Genomic DNA, 21,971 nt, shown 5'->3' with positions numbered 1-21,971 from the left:
TCAATTGCATAGATGCATAGATGCACAATTTCGATTTGCTTGAGTATTTTGCATTGTTGGTTTCAATTGCATAAATTGCATATTTTTTAATTGCACAGTAAAATATAATAGATGCACAGTTTCTTTTGTTGACTAAATCCTAACCATTAGATCTAATATTTAAAAGGTTAAGATTAGGTTCCTAGTTCTCATTTTAACAGAGGTTTTTATTAGAACCTCTTCCTATATATATATATGTATATATATATATGGGAGGGCTAAAATAAAAACACTTCTTAAAAATTTATTTTTCACAATTCGTAACCATGTTGGATGAATTCGTAACCTTGTTGGATAAAATTCGTACATTAAAAAATATTTATATTTATATTTTAAGAAGTGTTTTCACTGTAGCCTTCCCCTATATATATATATATATATATATATATATATATATATATATATATATATATATTTGAACCCTTCTCTATATATATAAGTTCATATTAGTGTTGAGTCCAAAAAAATCACCTTTGACGGAAAGCAATAAGAACTCAGGAATTTACGTGGTTCGATCGTAAGATCTACATCCACGGGGTTTTGGGGTGTTTTTCACTATCTTTCGGGGAGAGATTACATCGTACAGTGATGATTGTTCGGAATCGATCGGGGTCGGTCGGAGATGTCCCAATAATGAAAATACATGCCTCTATTTATAGGCAAAATACTAAGAATTCTACTAGGAAAATTACTCTATTCAGACTTATAATATGACAATAATTCTTCATATTTATCCTTCTTTATCTAGAATTTGATAGTTTTCAAGATAGCTCCAAATTTCGAAAAATAGGAGTGTATATTTTTGTCCTCATCAATTACATTCACTAAATTTTATGTGTATATATTACACTAATGGTAGCATTAAATATTTCGTTTGCTACGTATGAAAGGTATATTATTACATTATTTGCATTAACAAAAATATTTATTATATTATCTTAATTAGCTATTATCATATTACTAAGGATAAATATCATATATTGTCACAATGTTTGATATCCACACACCATAGTCCTTAAGGGCATGAATGGTATGCATGAATGGAATGGTGATTCATGCGCTCATTCTCAATCATATGGCTGGTATCGTTTTTGTAATGAGAATCATCATTCCCGATTGAATCCCTATTCCCATGGTATTATGTATTCCCACGGATATGGGATTACTCTATAATAAAAGTTTATTTTTTATTAAATAAATAATAATAATAATAATAATAAATAATACTAAAATAATTTAATATTATTAATATAATAAATAATAATAATTTCAAAATTAATAAAATAATAATAATATAATAATAATAATAATAATAATAATAATAATAATAAATAATAATAGCAAAATAATTTAATATTATTAATATAATAAATAATAATAATTTCAAAATTAATAAAATAATAATAATAATATAATAAATAATAATAATAAATAATAGCAAAATAATTTAATATTATTAATATAATAAATAATAATAATTCTAAAATAAAATAATAATAATAATAATAATAATAATTAATAAGTATAAAATAATGATAAATAATAAAATAATAATAAATTATTATTATCATTGTCATTATTATTATTGTGTTAATTTTATTTCATTCCTATCCATTCATTCCTTGTAAATACCAACCATAAAAATCCTATATTTCATTCCATTCCATTCTCATTGTCATTCCATTCTAAAATCCATTCCATTCCTTTCTAATTTCATTCCTACAATTTCATTCCCACGTATCAACCATCACCTAAAAGAATAAAGATATTTTTGTGTTTCATATTGCAAAAATATTGAACGGTTATGTGTAATTTATCAAGTTTTCACGATTCATGTGACAAAAAAAAAGGCTCATATACAACAAAAATGAATTAAAAAGATGCATTTTTGCCGAATTTAATTAGTTGGCGAAAGTTATATTGCTTTTTACCATAATTACTTAACTAACTCTACAAGAAGATCTGAGCTCAACCATGAGTGAAGGCACGATCGTCTGTGTCGCCGTCGTCGGCCACCAGGTTCTCGCCTCAATTTTGGCGTCTTGATTCTACATTGATTTTATCTGTCTTTCTAAAATCAAAATCAGCATTTTAGCTTTTGATTGATTGAAAGAAATAAGTTCAAAATCGAAATGAATTTTTGGCTGTAAAATCGTGTTTTCTGCAGAATAATCCGTTATACATACAGAGTTTTACCAAAGCAGATGATTCGCTCAAGCTTCATCACATCGTGCATTGCTCTCTCGACGTCGTTGATGAAAGAGGTAGACATATTTGTTAGATCGTTTTTGGTTTTTTTTACTGTTGCGTTGTTGATCAGCATTGATTAATCGCAGAATTTACTAAAAACGCCCGATTTTTAATTTAATTTGTGAACTTAATATTAGAATCGAGGCGTTTTCATTTTTTTGCGATATAACGCGAATGATGATTCGTTGGAATGGGTTTAAAAGTAACAGAGATTCAGTCTGAAAATTCAATGAAAGAGAAACTTAGCTAGAATAGAACATTGGTGGGAATGAGAGAAGATTTTAGGTGTTGTGGATGCTGCAACTGACTTAGATTTGTTTCAATAGCTACAAGTGTGTGTAATGTGTGATTATGAGTTTTTAAAAGTAGTAGGTAATATGGTGTAGTTCACCAGGTATGAATGCATAAAATCCAAATTTTTTGTTGGTTTTCAGTGTATATGAAGCATGCTGTGTGTAGTCAGATTGAACTGCGCGCTATCTTTATGATATATGAGGTTGAACTTCTGGAGAGATAGAGCATCATACATAAAATCATTGTATTTCAGAGAGTGCGTACATAAGGGAGCAGTAATACAATCGAGGGAGGATGTTAACGTTGGTCTGTGGCGGTGAACAAGTAGTTCGCGTCCAAGAAAAATTTCACAGAATCATTTGAGATGATCTAGAAATATATAGAGGAGTATTTTGGTAATACTGATATGATTCAAATTGGTAAAATACCTTATAGAAAATTGTAAAGGTAGCACTTGGTAGTGTTGTGTGGAAGAAAAGTGTGAAGAATGTGCAGTCTGATTTTTTTGTTACAAATGCCATATCTGTTGTAGCTTATGAACTTAATGTATCTGCTTAACTGGAATTGTGACTCTATCTGTTCATGCATTTTCTTTTTCATCAGTGAACAACCCGAAAAAGTCTGGCCCTATAATAAACGAGACATTTCTAGGTTTGCTAAATCCAACCGAAAACTACAAAGTGTAAGCACAATTAATCTTATTATTTTTTAGTGAAAACAGAAGATGGATTTGCTTATTTTTCCGGTTGTAAGTGCTCACCAATGCTCGTGATCTAATGCTTCCCAGGTATGGCTACTTGACCAACACCAAGGTGAAGTTCATATTGGTAACAACGGATCTTGATGTCCGAGATGTAGATGTTAGAGTTGTAAGTGTCACAATTCCGATACGTCTTATGCTTATTCTAAGATAAGAGAACACTGAATCACAAATGTGTGCAACTGCTTTGGTTTCTATTTTTCTTATACTTACCACACTGAGAATTTCACATTTTTGTTGGGATGAAAACATGTTTATTCCATCTATTTTACAATCATGAATCCTCAGCAAAAACCACAAGAAGCCATGTTTTTTTGTGGTTGTTAAGTTTTTCGTGCTTATGAATTTCTACTCCTCAATCTTGTGCTCATTTAGATATAGTAGTATTTCATAATTTGACCAACAACAAGAAATCAGCTCCAACTTGTCATATTTTGATCATTATTAGTCCCTTCTTTTTACTATACTGCATCTTGTTGATTCAGATTACTAACATTTCTATTATCATTGCTTTGTATACCAACGTGTTTTTATCTGTATCTGAAAAATGGCAGCTAATATTCCTTCTTGTTCACAGTTCTTCGGGAGGTTCCACACTGCCTATGTCGATGCAGTTTCAAATCCGTTTCACATCCCGGGGAAAAAAATCACTTCCAGAAAGTTTGCTGAAAGAGTAAGCACAATTGTGCAGTCCTTTGGGTTAAGTTCAGGTAGCTGAATGCTTTGAGTTTCTGTTGACAAATTCACCTTCCAACAACTTAATATACATCTCGATTTTTGAGATATCATAAGCTTTGGTTTGCATCATATTTTCGATCCTTTCTAAGTTTAGAAGTTCATGCGTTATTGAAGGTGACATGACATCATAATCGGAAGCTGTGAGTTCAAACTTGAATCTTTGTAGTTCATATTTCTTTTAGTTTTGATGCTGGAGAAGGAATTGATGTTCGTTATAAAAATTAAACTTGGTTCACCAATTTAATTTAATTACAAAACAAAGAGAACAAAAAGAAACAAATTGTGTTTTGAACTGCGACATGAAATCTGTTTGTTATTCGTTTTTTTTATAATTCTATATTTTTCAGAATACATTTCATCCTACCAGTTTACCACATATAAACAAATTATGTATCAAAGAACCACAAAAATTTGTACTCCTATCAAAACAGTCATTTTTTATTTTTTACACATTAAAAAGGTGCAATTAATAAATTTTTTTAAAATTATAATTTGTATACAATCATTCTATTTTACCCTTATTTATTGCTCCATATATTATTTTCACAAACATTTTTTTAACTTTCACAAACACCACATAAGATTATTATTTTAGCAAATGAGAGTTATAAGACAATTTAAATTAAAAAAGTAAACTACATTTTGACACATCTCTAATGTAATAAAGTTGCTCTCATAATAAATTCTGAAGTTTCTTCAAAATTAGAAACAAAACGTTCCTTGCGAATATATATGCTAGAAAAGGGGTTTAGCTCAGCTCAGATCAATCTAAATAAAAATAAAAATAAAAATAAAAATAAAAAATAACACTTAGATCCTAAAACAGAAAACTCATACAAACAGAATGCAAAAGTCTATAGAAATGGAACACCGTTACCGAAACTTGGGCAATTCTGGATAAAAGGAAGGGATAGGCAACGATATGCCCCTCAGAATTCATCATCATCCTCCTCAGCTATATGTTTCGCAAGTTCTTGCTCTTGCTGCTGCCTCTCTCTCCTCTTTTCTGCACTTTCCTTTTCTTTGTGGGAGTTGGGCGGGAAACGGAGGGCACGCACGGCTTCATTGTGCATATTCAGGCAGAAGGCAATCCTCGAGTTGAAAGCTATCTGAGGCTCATTTGTAGAGTAAATATCCCCAGTCTCCTTCGATACCATCCATCCATTAGCATGATCTAGCGTGGCATCGATTGCACCGTCTCTGATTGCTTTGGAAACAATGCTTTCAGCATCAGCAACAGGATTCGGAGAATCCAGTCTCAACTTCTTAGCAACATCAACAAGTGAGATTCTGGAGTATGAGATGCTGATGTTTCGTAAGCCAGTCCGGATAACATTGTGACGTAGCCTAACTATCAAATTGCTTGTCCCGTCAGAGCTGAATGTGCTTGCAAACTTCTCAGCTACAGATTTGAAGAGCTCCAAATCTCCAATACGAACAGCCTGAGCCCACAACAGAACATGTGACTACCAAATAACTGTCGGAGAAGCCAAAAAAAGGCTCCCAGGTATCTAGTATTAGATGATAAAAGCTCGGACGAAGATGTATACAGTATATGTGTGCAAGCACCAGAGAAGTCATTATCTTTTCAACCCAAACAGCCCCAAAAAGTTTATGGAGAATAAAATTGAATAAATATGATTTTGTTAATTAGCTTTTTTTTCTTTCTCGTCAGCTATCCTGCAAATATCAGTTTTTCTTCGGTTATAGGTTGACAGGGACAAAAGCCACAAGCTGTGTCTCTAGATAGAACAAAACTTGGGACTTAAACGTGAAGGTGATGTTTTATGGCCAGAATTTAAGTCTTGTACACATTTGTAAGATCAAATTATTTTTTTATGGTCAGAAATTAAGTCTTGTACTCACATTAGTAAGCTCAAAGTATGGCCGCAGTGCCTTCTCCATCCCCTTCTGCATGAAAACGGTTCTTTCTGGAATCTCTCCAAGCAGCAAGCGGACAATCACGGCCCATTTGTTGCACTGAACTCGGAAGCCAAGGGCAGAAATGGGTGCTTTCCTGGCAGCTTGGAGTAGAGACTCTTTAGCGTCAGTATATTCTAGTTGAATTGTCCTTATCTTTCCAAGGTAAAACAGATACCGAGAGAACTGCATACATAGAAGACAGAACAATTAAATACCTAAAGTTATAGCTAGATGTAGCTCAAGAACAGTTCAACCCAAACCCCCTAGACAAGTATGACAACAAATAAATTGAAATAAAAACATAAGCTACTAATAATAATAAGAGTAGTAATAACAAAAAAGTTCATCGATGCATGCATGAAGACGACCTGATAGCTGTGAGAAGCAATTCAGTGATACTTTTTCTTCATATTCAACAATCAGTAGACTCAATGTTTATGTACTTGATCCAACCCAAAAATCAAATTCTTAGCAAAATAATACTAGCATACTCTTGATATTAGAATGAGTGAGAGTTGAATAGAGTACAGTAAGTTGGCAATTTATATATCATTGCTTTAAATTAAATTTCACATTCTTGTCAAATGTCAGTTTGACATGGGTGCAGGAAATGCCGCCTCAAAATTAACCAACAAAAACAATGGATTGAATTTACCTGCTGATTTGAGTGAGCTTCAAAACGGGGAGCCTTTGATCTCAACTTCTCTGCCTGATCGTATAAATTGTAATGGAGGTAATTCCTCAGTAACAGATTCAGAAGTGTTTCCTGCATTATGCCAGTATATCATCAATCACAAAAACCACTAACAAGATGATAAACAAACAGCTATCTCATGACAACCAACCTGACCCAACTCATCATGGCGCAAAGTCGCAGTTCGGTGTAGAGCGAGAAGATTACTGTTAAGAAATGCTACTCCATTAGATGTGACACAAGTTCACTACAAAAGACACTATGATAAAGTTCAAAAATTTGGATTTATTTTCTTTTCAACTTAAGTTGATTAAGAAACTTCTGACACGCATCAAAGAACAGCTGAGGCATCAACAGTGCTAAGAGCTTTCCGAACACCATACAGATATACATACCCTCGTATTTCAGCAAGATCCCCAGTAAGTTCATAGCTTAGAGAGTAGTAGAAGTAGAGCCTGGAAGCTAGGACATCAACAGTTCTTCTATTGAGACTCTTTAGACGAGCTATGCCAGCTGAAGAGCAAGCCTTAGCCTGAAGGCAAACAAGAACCACCCATATGTTCCAAGTGTTCAGACATCATGAAAGTAACAAGCTTCTGGTGCTAACATAATCATACATCCATACCTCACTGTATCTCTTCTGATCAATCAGAAATATCAGAACAAGCAAATAGCTATAGATCTCAAGCTCGGGTAAGGAGTGCTTTGCGGGGGTTTGGGTACCAGATGCTGCTGTATCAATTACCATATCATGATCGTCCTCCTATAACCACAATAAATCTAGTAAAGTGATGCTACCAATACATGCAGTCCCTCAACTTAATAAAACTATTAAACTAGGACTAAGAATAGCAGTAGAGGGAAAACTTGAAGCCGTCACATATACCAATAAGTAGATGTAAAAGCATAAGAACCACATTGAGTCCAAAATTAGCATCCAAGAAAAATAGACAACCAGAACGTGAAGCTTACAAAGAGCCCTACTGACAATAGAAAGTCACTCAAGTACAATTAATATTAGGCATAATGTATGCCAAACTAATTTTTGCAGAAAATAAGAAATAAACAGAAGAATAAAATTTTGATAACTGATTTAACCCATTTTACAATACACAACCAATCACCTTACAATCCGAACAACATACTTTCTACAATAAATTCAACAATTCAGTCGAATATAGACATGTTTACCTTTGCAACAAATGAAGACAAGCGAGTATGCACTTCGGATCCTGGCAAAAGCACAAAACTAAGAAATGCAGAAACCACGGAAGCAGTGAGCTTCTTCCTCAGCTGGATTGTCCACCGAATAGCTCTGACAATCCTACGGACTTCCCTAGCGTAAGCCCCCACCTCGATCAATGCAGCTATGTCCTTCAGTTCTAATATAAGAAACCAAAAATGCAAAATTATAACCCAATGAAGCGCTCAGATTGAACTAACAGAAATATTACGGACAAGCAGCATTATGCATAAATAACATTGATAAAAAAAAATTCTAGCAATAAGCATCAATTTCCGCAAAATTTTCAAATATACAAAAATGTTACAGCAAATAGCTCCGACACTTAAAACCATATCCCTCAAAGTCAATTACGCTTAGCCAACGCCTTCTTCAGTAAATCTACAGTCGATTCAAACAAATAATTAAAATTCACAAGCATAAAAGTAAATGCTCACGCTGAAGAGCTGAAGGAGAAGTTGATGAGACGGAATTCGATGGGGTGGGCTGCTGCTCCTTCATCTCAACGTCTTGCGTCATTTTCGTCGAAATCTGATACACAAACGCCATTACAATCGTCAGACAAAATATATAAACAAAAGCTGAAAAACTCCATTTTCATCTCTTCCTTTTGATTTACGAACCCTGATTCACTGTCCTCACCTAAAATCGAGTGAAACAGTTATTCTTCAGATCAAATTGGATCCACCGCGAAAACTAGACTTCTGCAAGTCAGAACTCAAATTCAATCAAATAAACTCAAATGATAATGCAACAAAGAAGAAGAAGAAAAAAAAAAAAAAAACGAGAGAAGACAATGAACGCATTGAAATCGTTTGCGCAGAAGAAAAATCGTGAAGAATCGAACCTCAGATTCGATGAATTGAGCCAGAATTATGAAGAAAAACCCTAGAATTGAAGGGCTTGTTTGCTAAAATAGGAGGTTATTAGTTTTTAACTCCAACTAAGCAGAGTAAAATGTTTCTTTTTCAACACTCCATCTATTGGGTAGTAAGCTTGGTTTATTTATGTCTCAAAAATAACATAAAAAATAATAATAAAAAAAAGATATACTCCTATATTGTTTTGATTTGTTGGCTATGGCATTAATTCAGGAAAAAAAAAACAAGAGATAAATAATCGATTTGACAACTTGTAGATAAATTTTGATAGGTACCCAATTTTTAAGTTGAAGATTGTTAGAGCATCTCCACTCGGCGTGTCTAAAGGAGGATCGATCTGGGTCGCTGGGAGGGTGGCTGCGCTGGAGATGCGGCCAGGTGCGAGACTGTGTCTTGGTGGAGACTCGGGGCGAAGAGCTTGGAAATTCAGCGCGTCCGGTGGACCTTATTAAAAAAAATCAAAAAATTAGAAAAATGAGAGATTGTAGATGGCTGGAGAAAGAAGAAAAGGGTAGGTGGGGGGCCGGGGGCGGTGGGCTCTACTTTTTAAGTTTGATTTTGATTTTTTTAAAATATTTTTAAATATCTTTTGTTTTATTTATTATTTTTTATTTTTTCAATTTTAAAATTTAGCATTTTTTAATTCCTTTTAATTTCTTAACCTAATTTTTAATTATTGTAATACTTTTACTTATTGTATTGTATTTAAATTATTGTAATGTTGAACAAATATGAAAATTTGGGGGAAATGGGGATCTAAGACACACCTTAAGACCTAATGCATTGGAGAGGGGTGTGTCTTAGGTGGGGGTCACCATCTAAGACACCCCCTAAGACACTATGCATTGGAGATGCTCTTACTAATAAATTTATGGTCAAGAATTCTTACGGCACATGATAAGCACATGATAAGTAAATTTGGGGAAAATTTTGAACAAGTATGGTAAACACCATAATATGAAAAGGTAACCTGCTAACTAGTGGGGACTCAGGTACTTCGCAGAACTAAAGTTTATCTTTTCATCGAAGAATGTGAGCATGATTAGGAAATGTAATACTTTAGCACTTGGGCACAATCATGATTTATATGATACTTGATGGGATTTGTGAAATTATAACATTGTCTTAGAAGTTGCACAACTTCTGCACATGTGCTTATATTTGAAATATGAATTGACTAGTATACAAAGTTGCACACCTTCTGCATATGTGCTGGGCTTTGAAACAAAATTTGAATTATCCTATTTTATTATCATAGTTATATCAGCCTTGTCACAATCATCACAAGTATGGATACCAACCACACGCATACACATAACATGTTTATTCGAATCATGCACATGTTACCAGGGGAGAGTAGGGTATATACCCATATTTGCATTCATTTGAAAAAATTTCAAAGCAAGGATGATAATTTACAATGCTGATAAACCTGCATTGGTAGATATCTTAACCCCACGGAGGAAAATTCTAAACAGCGATGGTTAAACATTGCTTCGACAGTTGTCTAAGCCTCACAGAGGAATATCTTAGCCACAACACTGGAGAGCCTGCTTCAGCAAAAGTCTAAGCCTCGTTGAGGAAATTCTAAGTCGCGTTGCGGAAATTCTAAGCCTTGTTGAAGAAATTCTAAGCCTTTGTTGAGGAAATTCTAAGCCTCCTTGAGGAAATTCTAAGCCGCTCTCAGAACATTTAAGTCGTATTCAGCACAGAGTATCTAAGCTGTTCTCAGAATATCTAAGCTATTCTCATAATATCTAAGTCGTGTTCATATTAGAATATCTAAGTCTTATTCAGATCAGAATATCTAAGTCATGTTCAGCACAGAATATCTAAGCCGTATTCAGCTTAGAATGTCTAAGTCGTTTTCAGCGTAGAATGTTTAAGTCGTTTTCAGTGCAGAAAGTCTAAGCCGCTCTCAGCTTTGACAAGATTACATATTATTTCGGCATCTTCTTGCGATGGTTTTCTTGTTCGTCCAACATAAAGTATTTATATTGATCATCTCTACAAGATATTTAATATGGGGTATTTTCAGCACTGGTCTTCTTATGCGCCCTAATAAATGAAAGTCAATCATATTTGACAACATTCAAGAATCAAAGGAGAAATCAAGTATGCGGCCACAACTCCGAAATCAAAGAAAAATTATTATCTTTGTTTATTGGCAGCGCTGAAAATTCTTATATGTTGATAATCTGCAGGGCTAGCATATTTTGTCTTTACTGTTTTGCAAAGCTAACATTTTTTTTAATTTTTATCTCTGACGAATTACAAGGCTGCATGGCAGCGCTGAAATACAAAGTTTGTGGGCATCGCTGAAATACTTGGTCTTTTACTGTGAAGTATTTTGCATGTGTTACGTTATAGAGTAAAAAATTTTCGTCTTAAATGAGTTGCAGGGCTGAAAAATTGTGTATGTTTAGCCGATTTGGGAGAACAACATCTAACAACACTTTATTGGTTGAACACGAAGAATGCACAGTTCAACCAGACCACGCGGGAGTAGCGGATGAGGACTAAATTATGCACCAGCGTTATGCTAACAGTGTTAGAATATTTCTTGTTAGAGTTGTTTTAACTCTAATAAAAAAATTAATTCATTTTATGAATTAATACCTCTCGTTTTATCTTCATCATTAATTATCAAATAAGAGAATTAATATAATACTCCCTCCGTCCCGATCAAAGTGGTGCACTTCTTTTGGGCACGAGATTTTAGGAAAATAAGATTGTAGTGTAAAGGTGTGTAAATGTGTGTGGGGCCACATTGCTTGTAGTGTAAAATTATTACCAAAAAAGGAAATACACCACTTTCGATGGGACAGCCCAAAAAGGAATACGCACCCCTTTCGGTGGGATGGAGGGAGTAACTTATTTTCGGACATAAGTATTTTTAAGGAAGTTAATTTTGACTTTGTCAAATTTAAATTTAAGTTTGAAACAATTTTGATTTGTCACAATTGAAGTGCCGAAAAATTGCTCAAGGACATGACTACAAATATGAAACATTTGTGGAGTGAAAGATCAATCCAAGACTCTATGAGTGAAGAATCGAATGCCACAAGAGTGAAGAGAAAGAAGAAGACTTGGTCTTCCTTGAGAATATGGATGTTGGTTAATATGCTTAATCAATCCCTAAACTTGGGGAGCAAGAGTTAAACCCTAGCACGTTCGAAACCCTATAGTATTAGCCACGTTTTCTAGCCCATCAAGCTTATATTCTCATCTATAAATGGGGACATAGCTCATTGCATTCGGTACCAGTCCAAACTACAAGATACACAAGTGCAAGAGCTCAGAAGCTAATGTTCGAACATCATTCACGACATCTAGTTCACATCACACCTTGAGTGAGAGACTCGCGTGTCTAACAAATCTTGAGTGGGAGACTCGTTTGTTAAGGCTAGTCGGTAGGTTTGATTGTTTGATATTATAGATTATCTTCGTTCAAAGTCTAGTTGTTGCTAGCATTAGTTGATAGGATTAGAAGAGATTTCTATTCTTTTCAACTCCACTCAATAAGAGGGATTCTATTGAGTGGTTCATGTATCTTCATTATAAAAGAGATTTTTATAGTGAACATACAACTGCAAGTAATTAACATTGGAGTATAAAAACAATTCATTGTGCGTATTTTATTTTTCCGCTGCATTTCTGATTTTCATAGATTGTTAAGTAAATTGTTTGATCACTTTACCTAACATATATGGGTTTACGAAAGCAACAAAATTTTCATTTCTCTTAATTATTATTATCATTAATACTATTATTATTATTATTATTGTTATTTCGAATAGTTGGTACTGCGCAGACTTGACAGGGCTGGCTTTATCAATCGAGAATCATCTTAGCATCTCAACCATACTCCCGCTTTAACAACCTAACCTCGACAACTCGGCGTTATTTCGAGTTGGTTCGTCCAGCCTTGGTTCCCCGCACTGAATTTTCAGTGCTGATTAATGTAATAGGGACTTTAGGCCCAACTACTTAAGTTAATGGGCCCAAAGGCCTTAGGCTTGCTTTAATGCATATAAATAGAAGCTTGATGATTATTAGATTAAGGACTTCTCCTTCATTTTTTTCAACTATGTAAAATGTAAATTCTCAAGTATAATGAAAAGTTCCAAAACCCGACCCGTGGATGTAGATATTCACGATCAAACGTAAATCTTTTTGTCGTTTTATTGTTTTATTTAGGTGTTGATTCTTGTTATATCAATGTTATCCTATGAAAACTACTTTGTGAGAGGTCTTCGGTTCAATCTCGTCTGCATGTGGTGTAATTTTTCTATTTTTGTATGGGTAGTGTTCCTATTTTTGCGTGGATAATGGTTCCACCTGCATGCTGTTATTTTTTCATCTTTATGTGGTGTAGAGGTCGCGCGTGCGTGCGTGTTCTTTAATTTATTATATTTAGATACATTTTGTAATTTTAATTCAAAAAATTTTTGCTAGATAACTTTATACTCGTTATTTAATTTTGATTAATACTCTCTCCGTCCCTGAAAAGGAAATGACCCCACAAACTTCCCTTGCATTATTTACAAAAATGTCTAGAGCTCAATCTTTATTCAAACACAATTACCATATTTTTAAAAAAAAATTCATGCCTTCTTCATTGAATCACAATTTACTACCATACTTTTTCTTAAAACACATGCCCTCTCCATTAGGTCACAATTTTTAGGAACGGAGAGAGTATCTCATTTTTAAAGTTAAAATCCTTGTTAATTTTTTCAAACTATTTTATACCTAATAAGATAAAATAATTAGAATATCTAAACCTTTTATATGCCAGAATTTTCAATCTAAATAAAATATTTACAACCTGGATTCAATGATCAAGCTATTTTTGTAATATTTCAAAAGTCATTTTATTTATATAGCTCAATCAAAGCTATAAATTATACTCCCTCCATCCCTTAAAAAATCTTTCTACGGGAGGACGACTTGAAGTTTAATAAAAGTTAATTTTGTAGTATTTGATAAATAAAGAATGAGTCCCACAAAAGTAAAAATTGTAAGAATAATAGTGAATGCAATTATTTTTAAAAGTAGGTTAGGAAGATATTTTGGGAATGATAGAAAGATGTTTGAAGGACGGAGGAGGACATAATTAATAAGCCTTATAATAATTTAACATATGCAAACAATAGAAATATTTAAAAATATTGTTCAATGTCAGTGATCAATATAAAGAAAAGCTGAAATCTATTTAACGACACCATACCATCCCAATTTCCTAATTCACTGTAAATGGGCATACATGTACCAAGTATACAAATATTAATAATAATAAAAAAAAAAAAAAACAGAAAGCCATCTCGATACATTTGAAATTGCCCCAAATTTGAAGTGACTATAGTTAGCAATTTTGTCACACACAACAAGATTAAAAAAAAATATATCCAAATAACTAACAAATTTGAGAAGAGAGGTCAAAATCTTTGAACCTAAAATGAAAATTGCAAGCTCCAAAATTACATTTAATTAATGCAGCCTCTCTATGATTCAATAGAAACAAAATCGCCAAAAGGAATGAGGCAAAGTTGTATAGCAATTAACCAACAACACCACTCTAGCTGCTGCTGCTTTCAGGAAATTTAGCTTCATAGTCACTGTGAACCTACATCGAAACGACAGCAGTTTTTTTCTAAAGGTGAAACTCACTTCAATTTTACCTGATCAGCAGGATTTTTATTTTTGCTTTTTCGTATTAGCCATAAAGAGACGAGAGGGAAAAGCGTTACCATGTAGGTCGCGGTGATCATTTTTCCAGCAAACCACCTACCATGAAGTGCGTTTTGGGCAGCCATGGCCGCTTGAGCATTTTCAAACCGCAGGTACACAAACCCAGCTGAATTCCTGATTTTAAAAGAAGCCGTTATGTAAATTGTGAAGAGAGCTTGAAGATATGTGCATATGAATATTGAAATGCCAGAAGCAAAGAACTTTAAAAAGTAACAAGTAAAAGTTCATTTCCAATGAGAGAAAGCCTGCTTTGGGTGAGTGTATTTTTCTTTTTGATCTTTTTTATTGGTAAGAGGTTGATAAGAAAAACATACTATTACGGTTCAGCAATACCAAATATACCTAGAAAGGTTGGTGGGACAAATATACCATATATTAGCCAAACAGACAAACAAAAGGATATTCGCTTGTTATTTGGATGAGAACCAAACGAGTTTGATAGGCTACACACAGGTGAAAAGTGTCACAAACAAGGATAGTTACGACAGAATCAATGGCTACTCGAATAAATTTACAAAACCAATTGCCAATACACCATTGTTAATCAATTTATAACTTAAGAAGCAAACAGTAGAAAGGAACAAACAAGTATGATGAGTCAGTCAAACTTACTTTTCTATATAGATGTGCTTTAATCTCCCAAATTTTGAACATTCTTCTTGGACATCTTCCTTTATATCAAGATCAAAATCTGGCTCGGTCTGCAGTAGAAATGAGTTTTGAATATTATCCAGAAATTTTAAAAACAAAAGTAACTTCAAAAGAGCAAGCGACTCCAAATAGTATAAATTTTCCCACTTCAAACCTCTGAACTAGGATCAAACATGTTCTTCAGCAATAAACATTCACTGGGAACACCAATTGTGTCTACGGATGGAACCGTAAGAGCAGGCATAGAAAAAGCTGTTAGACCATGAAGCATCTGACCAGAGGACTGTCCGAAAGCTGATGTTACTGATGAACCAGTGATACTGCAGAACATGAAAAATGATGTATAAGAAGAAGTATAACACAAATCCTAGACAACAGTCGCAAACCAAAAGATATTAACCTCGAAGCAGTCCCAGTGCGGTCCAATTTCTGCATAAGAAGCGCTCGAGACTGTGCATTCAAGGACTGCCCATCAAGTGAGAACAAAGATCAGCATTTTGAGTGCAATACAAAATCACAAACTAGATGCTAAGAATTGAAGTGAATCTAAAAAACTAGGAAACCAAAAAGAAGCATGATGAAAAAGGAAGGAATGAAAGGAAATATCTAGCATGACTAACCAAGCCATTGCCCTCATCATCATCCAGATCAGCAAGATTTACTCCAGCCTCTTGCATTCCAGCTTGATCAGTAATAGCAGAAACCTACAAAGTGAGAAAAATAACAAAGGGAACTATAAGAACTTTACCAAGACAGTGGGACAAATTCCTACAGGTCACCATTTGCCCATAACAATACAAAAACTAGTAACACACCTTTATGCATCTTCCCCTCAAGTAAATAAATTTGACAATACAATGGATGAGGAAGTGGAAGTAAGGAAGTCTCATTACCTTGATTACTCGACCTGCAATCTCCAGTTGCCCATTCAGATTTTGAGCAGCCTTTGCATCTTCTAGACGTGCAAACTGCCAGGAACAGTGTCAGAGATACAAATCGAATCGAAAAGGCACAAAACTATACTTAAAGTGGACAATGACATGAGTTTTCTCTACTACCATCTGAAAGTCACTCACCTGTATAAAAGCATAGCCTTTGCAATTCCCAGTCCCTGGATCACTGGGCATCTGTACCAGCTCAACAGCACCAAAAGGCTCAAATACCTAAGCAAGATGTGAAATCAGAACCTATTTTCATCTCACACAAGACATGTCTACCATCTTAATTACAAACACTGGGATCCCACCTGGCGAAGCTGTTCTTCTTTGATAGTAAGAGGTAGATTGCCAACATATAGCCTTCTAGCACCCCCTGAGTATGGACCAAGAAGTCCTCCGCTGGCAGCGGTAGTAGATTGAACAAGATTTTTCTCGGCTTCAGATGGTTTTACCATGACAGGCTGACCAAGAAGTGGCTGACCTGATAGAGCTATTGCCATAGGAACAGACATTGAATCATAAAATTCAATGTATCTGCAAACATAGAAACAGTTGAACATCAGCAACTATGGAGGATGGTAATGACATATTAGTATTATATCAGTGCAAATCCTGCAAACAAGCACATACTTTTTCTGCTGATGGAGATTATATAATTCAAAGTTACAATGGCGGATCACTGCATCAACAAAATTCTCTCAACTCAAAGAAAACTTTCTCCGGGATTCTTAGTACTGTAGCTCACATGAACTGGAAATCATTAACCAGATACAGTTATTACCAGGTTTTGCCAAGTTCAATCTTACAGCAAAAACCAGGAACCATCATACATAGCATAATTCAAACCAGCAAATCCAGATGATGGAGGTCAGCCAGCTGTGATTTTATATTTTTATTGACCATTTGCCTTTCTATATACCATAAAAACAGCAAGTATATCATCAACATTAGGTCAAACCCAAGTTCCTGCATAGAGACCTTCAGGGTCATTGTTGTTATAAGTTTCTAGTTTCAGACCCCAACGCCAAACCAAATAAAACACAGACACACACCAAGGCCGAAAGAAAGTAAATTAATCATTTAAAGAAACTATTACCACAGTATAAAACTTTCACAATTGGAAATGAAGAGGCTACAGCAGCATTACATCTATGACCAAAAATAAGCTAGCATTTCAAGCAAATAACCAAGGAAAAGATGCATTTATATCCAATACGTATAATTACCCGACTCCTTTGGAGCGTCTGGTGTTGCGATCCATTATAAGCCGAACATCTCTGACCTAAAAGTATAGAATAAAAGAAAAATTTACCACCATAACCAGAATCCTTCAGATGGTCAATTGAATACAATCCTAAACAGCAAATATCACGGGTAAAAGCCAACGATGCGGCGCCATTAGCCATGAAAAGTTTGACAAGTGCTTTCTTTTATGTAAAAAATCAAACTGAAATATTGCACTGGGAAGAGCACAAGCGCAATTCTGAGGTGCTTTTATCTTCTCTAAGGGAGGTTGTATCACAAATTAATAAATTATATGTTTAGCAGAAGCAAGAAATCTACAGAAATAGAACATGTTAACCAAAAAGAATAAGTAAGACCACAAATAAGAATGTGAGGCCAACCTTGCCAGCTCTAGAGAAGAACTCATATATATCTCGCTCACCAGCCTTTAGGGTGATCTACAGAAATTGTAATCAAAAGTGTCAGGAGACGACAGATGCAATTAAAACAATTAGAAAAAACAATTTTCAGCAGATCAAACACCTGATAAGCAAAAACTGTCCGCTGGTCTCGTTCCGGATCAACTTCTGGCTCCACTTTATCTTCCTTTTTGTCTTTGTATCTTCTGCAAAAATAACCATGTGAATGCTATAATATTAGTGTGCTATGTAATGGTCTAGTTAACTAAGACATTAGCAGCAGCCTTGACCATCTGCATAGTAAAGTCTGAGAAAAACTCTTTGCTCCTTGAAAATAAATAAATCATGTGTGAAGTTTCCATATTCATAAAAGACAATAGTTCCAACAACGAAGCAAAAATATCTCCAGTATGCTTAAAAGAGCCAAACCCAAGATCACAACCCTGCAGGCAACTCCATAGAGTCAATATGCTGTCTAACTAGGTCAAAACAAGAAACATCTTGATATTGAAGTAATGAGACCAACCTGGGGGACAAAGTGGCAATTAAGAGAAATGTGAACACTGAAAAACTTCAGGATTGAACTAACAACGCTGGCCCCTATATGGCAAACCTAATATTACATGTTGAACCAGCATATTAAACAATAATTCTACTATCATAAAATGGCAAAAATTGTAAAAGTGACACCAAACAACCCAGCTTGGTTAACAGAACCACCATATCCAAGAGTTTAGATCTCAAATTTTGAGCAGATGGGAAAATAAATCACATGCTAGACACATGATGAGGCATGCACATCATCACTTATCATTTATGAATTTACAGAAACTGTTACATGGCACTAGTAAAATTATTCATGCCCATAACCATAAGAGATTATCTTAACTTATAGAGGCAAGGACATGCAAGTCCAGTAGAAAATGAATTTTGCAGTGACATGCCATACACATCAAATTTGAAACTCTGTGGTATCTTACTTTGTATAGTCAACTCAGCCATAACGTGGCAAGTCTTAGGTTCACAGAGCACCTTATTACTAGATTATATGGCCACTATGAAACAGGTACATGATTGAGATTCTACTAACCCAAATATAATCTATATGACCACATAAAGTACATGAATCTGAACTTGAGATCTCTGAAAATCCCTACACATTCTATAAGAAAAATTAGGCACACAAATGGAATGTTGTAATTTTTTCTAGAGAATGGTTTTCAAAGTTTCTAGGGAGTCCCGAATCCCACTATTTCTAACTTCAGTTTCTTAAAGGAAAGGACCAAGTGATGCGGACATCAACTCAATTAGAATCCTATTATCTTAATGCAATTTGACCAATTTTGTTGGCAAGATTAAAGGCCCTTTTATCTATAAACATGTAGGGCATGATGGCCAAAAGAATTTACTTGTATAACAGAAGTCTGGAGAATTATAAATTACAGGAAAGTATTTGTTTAGTCTGGGAACCCAGGTTTCGGTCCACATTCATGTTATCATAGAAAAAAAAATCACCTGTTATCACCACGGTCTTGATTTCTGAACACCCTCTCCCTTGGTTTAAACTCTGGTTCAGCATTCTCCACATCTTTACTTTTCTCTCTTGTCCGCTCCTCATGATGCCTTTCTGAGTGATTTCTGCTTCGCTTGGACCTCTCCTGTTCTTCTTCCTTGATTTTATCTCTTTCGTTATCACGTTCTCTTCTCTCTCTGTTACCGTTCCTTTTCTTGTCACTATCCCTCTCTCTATCTCTATTCCTCTCCTTACCACTGTTCTCATCTTTGTCCCTTGTTCTATGCTCCCGGATACCTGTGTGTCTATCTCGTTCACCTCTCTCACCTCTATCGCCTCTTTCACCTCTCTCGCCTCGCTCACCTCTTTCACCTCTCTCCCTATCTCTTGAAGATGAGCCATAGCGTGCGCCCCTATCTTTCTCATGGTCATAAGACTCATTCCTCGACCTCGACGGCTTTGACGGGTGATCTAAATCATCCCCATCATCCTCAACGCTTCTGCGCTTCGAGCTCCGACTCCTATCTTTCTCCTCATAATCACCTTTCCCATCACCATTCGCCTTCCCTTCCAATTTCTTAACTTCTGGATTCTCCACTGTATTTTCTAGGTATTCATATTCATCAAACTCCATCCTTCAACAAGCTAAATTTAAGAAGCTCGCATAAAACTGCGCAATAATCTGCAGCAATTAACAGAACAACAACAAATTACAAAAATCAATATCAATAATCAGTTTTCTACGGTGCCAAATGAACAAAATGCTCTATAGCATTGCTTCCGCGAACGAGAAGAACACTTGAGACTTCGCAACCCTAAATTTTCACACGTATATTGAACCAAAATCGAGATTTCAGTAGCAAAATTACGCGACGGGAAGGGAACTAGGGTTTAACAATTAAAAATTGAATTCAATTGAACTTACCAAAAATCGGAGTGAGTTTGAGGAGCGCTGCAGCCGATTTTTGTTTTTATAAATAAATGTAATAAATTAAAAGGTCTATAGTAAATTATAAGAAAATACTCATTTATGAACGGGCTTTTGCTTTTAAGCCTTTATCGGGCCGGGCTTGGCTGATCAATACTGGGCCTCGATGTGGGCTCTTAACCAACTTAGTTATATTGCGCTTTCGGCCCGATTTTTTTTTTTTTTTTTTGCTTGTAATTTTATTTGAAGATTTTACCGTAGTTGGCAAAACTGTACGAGGACGTTTACTTTACATGATTGAGTATTTTTATCGTCAATTGTAGGATTACTTCAATCCACCATTTTCATGGAATAAGAGTCAAGCAAAACTAACTTGAATGATAAAAATAATTAAAGGCTTGAGATATCTTAAAGTTTCAATCCATCAAAATAAATAAGGGGTTAATCTTACTATTTTTATCTATCAAAACTAATCATCCAAAGTAAACACCCCTGTATGAATATTTTTATTTTATTTTTTGACGATCCCTAAAGGAATATTTTTTATTTAGCGATAATAAGTTGAGAATTAGCTATTAGACGTGTTTTTGAAAGAAAGAAAAAATAGGGGGGACATTTAAGAGGGGAATGAAGAACATATGAATTGAATAACAAAAATGATTTTTCAATAGTTTAAGATATCTATATAATATATAAAAGAGGAGTTTTTTCTCTCTAGTTTTTCTCTCTTATTCCATCAATTTTTTCACTATTTTTTTAATAATTTAATTATTTTATAAATGTCATCAAATTTGATTCATGAAAAAATAATCAATATGTATCTTAAATTTAATATAGTATAAAAATCATCAAAAATTAATTTAAAATGAATAAGTTATGAAAATTTTAAAATATTTTATTTTCTGTCTCTTCATTAACAATATACAACTTTTTATTTATGTTTGTGTATGAATATATTTATTATGATTAATGTAATGGGCAAAATTCGTATAGCCCATTTAAATAAATATTCGTAGTCCAAATAATCAGCCCAGTCCAAAAATCGAGTTAATTCCAATTAATTCGACCCATACGCCAAGTTATTAAGGCCCAATCGCATCAAACCCTACAAAGGACGGCGACTTGGAGGAGAAGGCAAGTCAAGGAGACGATCCCGAAAATATCGGAACAACTAGGGTTTCACGGACGTCCCGGAAAAACCCTAGCCGTCAAAACTCCATACTATATAAGAAAACCAACTAGGTCACTCGACCCAGGCATTCATTCGTACTCTCAGCTACTCCACCTACTCACGCTCTCAACTCTCTTCACTTGCTCGATCTCTACGCCTCCACGCTCTCGCATTCTGGATTAGGGCTTGCTCTGACCAGTCAGACAGACCAGCCAGTCCGACCAGTCCGACCAACGAGATTCCCTATCTCACCTTTGCTCTACTATTCAATCATCTTTACGCATTATATTTGTTTTTCTTGTCAATTAATCCGAATTGTTTGACTGACTTGAGCGTCGGAGACCCTTCCATCGACACCCTCACCGGTGTTCCTTGAAGGGCTCTAACGTGTTTGTGGTTTCAGGTTGCTAGTGCCTGCCGACCCGGACGTACCCGACGTCCTATTCAAGTGATTGTTGGATCCATCCCCAACAATTAATAATACTATATAATAATATACATAATGAAAATTTTCATTATCGAATAATTTTTAAATTTATTTAATAACTATA

The 21,971-nt window shown here is 34.7% G+C and overlaps 3 protein-coding genes across 5 annotated transcripts; 1 reads left to right on the top strand and 2 right to left on the bottom strand.

Annotated features, from left to right (window-relative positions):
- The first annotated feature begins 1,792 nt into the window (after positions 1 to 1,792).
- LOC130989286 (uncharacterized) lies at positions 1,793 to 4,233 on the top strand. The gene is made up of 5 exons (XM_057913242.1): positions 1,793 to 2,058; positions 2,207 to 2,303; positions 3,187 to 3,265; positions 3,371 to 3,452; positions 3,921 to 4,233. The coding sequence occupies exons 1-5, from the start codon at positions 2,014 to 2,016 to the stop codon at positions 4,059 to 4,061; spliced, it is 444 nt and encodes a 147-aa protein (XP_057769225.1). The 5' UTR covers positions 1,793 to 2,013; the 3' UTR covers positions 4,062 to 4,233.
- A 502-nt stretch (positions 4,234 to 4,735) lies between these two features.
- On the bottom strand, positions 4,736 to 8,945 carry LOC130989285 (probable 26S proteasome non-ATPase regulatory subunit 3). Of its 2 annotated transcripts, none has more exons than XM_057913241.1 (10): positions 8,789 to 8,945; positions 8,565 to 8,645; positions 8,379 to 8,472; positions 7,890 to 8,080; positions 7,324 to 7,461; positions 7,094 to 7,230; positions 6,850 to 6,904; positions 6,660 to 6,770; positions 5,948 to 6,187; positions 4,736 to 5,523 (listed from the first exon to the last, which is right to left on the bottom strand). In XM_057913241.1, the coding sequence occupies exons 3-10, from the start codon at positions 8,458 to 8,460 to the stop codon at positions 5,011 to 5,013; spliced, it is 1,467 nt and encodes a 488-aa protein (XP_057769224.1). In that variant the 5' UTR covers positions 8,461 to 8,472; positions 8,565 to 8,645; positions 8,789 to 8,945; the 3' UTR covers positions 4,736 to 5,010. The 2 variants fall into 2 exon arrangements, with proteins under 2 accessions (XP_057769224.1, XP_057769222.1); XM_057913239.1 differs by having other exon boundaries at positions 8,584 to 8,645.
- Positions 8,946 to 14,134: 5,189 nt separating this feature from the next.
- On the bottom strand, positions 14,135 to 20,325 carry LOC130989284 (uncharacterized). 2 transcript variants are annotated; one of them, XM_057913238.1, is made up of 14 exons: positions 20,247 to 20,325; positions 19,324 to 20,003; positions 17,933 to 18,014; positions 17,791 to 17,847; positions 17,392 to 17,447; positions 16,474 to 16,699; positions 16,304 to 16,390; positions 16,121 to 16,195; positions 15,848 to 15,931; positions 15,628 to 15,692; positions 15,382 to 15,547; positions 15,189 to 15,277; positions 14,576 to 14,690; positions 14,135 to 14,451 (listed from the first exon to the last, which is right to left on the bottom strand). In XM_057913238.1, the coding sequence occupies exons 2-14, from the start codon at positions 19,953 to 19,955 to the stop codon at positions 14,404 to 14,406; spliced, it is 1,782 nt and encodes a 593-aa protein (XP_057769221.1). In that variant the 5' UTR covers positions 19,956 to 20,003; positions 20,247 to 20,325; the 3' UTR covers positions 14,135 to 14,403. The 2 variants fall into 2 exon arrangements, with proteins under 2 accessions (XP_057769221.1, XP_057769220.1); XM_057913237.1 differs by having other exon boundaries at positions 14,135 to 14,690.
- Positions 20,326 to 21,971: the final 1,646 nt, after the last annotated feature.

The sequence above is a fragment of the Salvia miltiorrhiza genome, chromosome 6 (genome assembly GCF_028751815.1).
Source record: "Salvia miltiorrhiza cultivar Shanhuang (shh) chromosome 6, IMPLAD_Smil_shh, whole genome shotgun sequence".
In the NCBI taxonomy this organism is placed as follows: domain Eukaryota; kingdom Viridiplantae; phylum Streptophyta; class Magnoliopsida; order Lamiales; family Lamiaceae; genus Salvia; species Salvia miltiorrhiza.
Note: the sequence above shows the minus strand (reverse complement) of the source record. Positions and strands in the feature narration are given on the sequence as shown.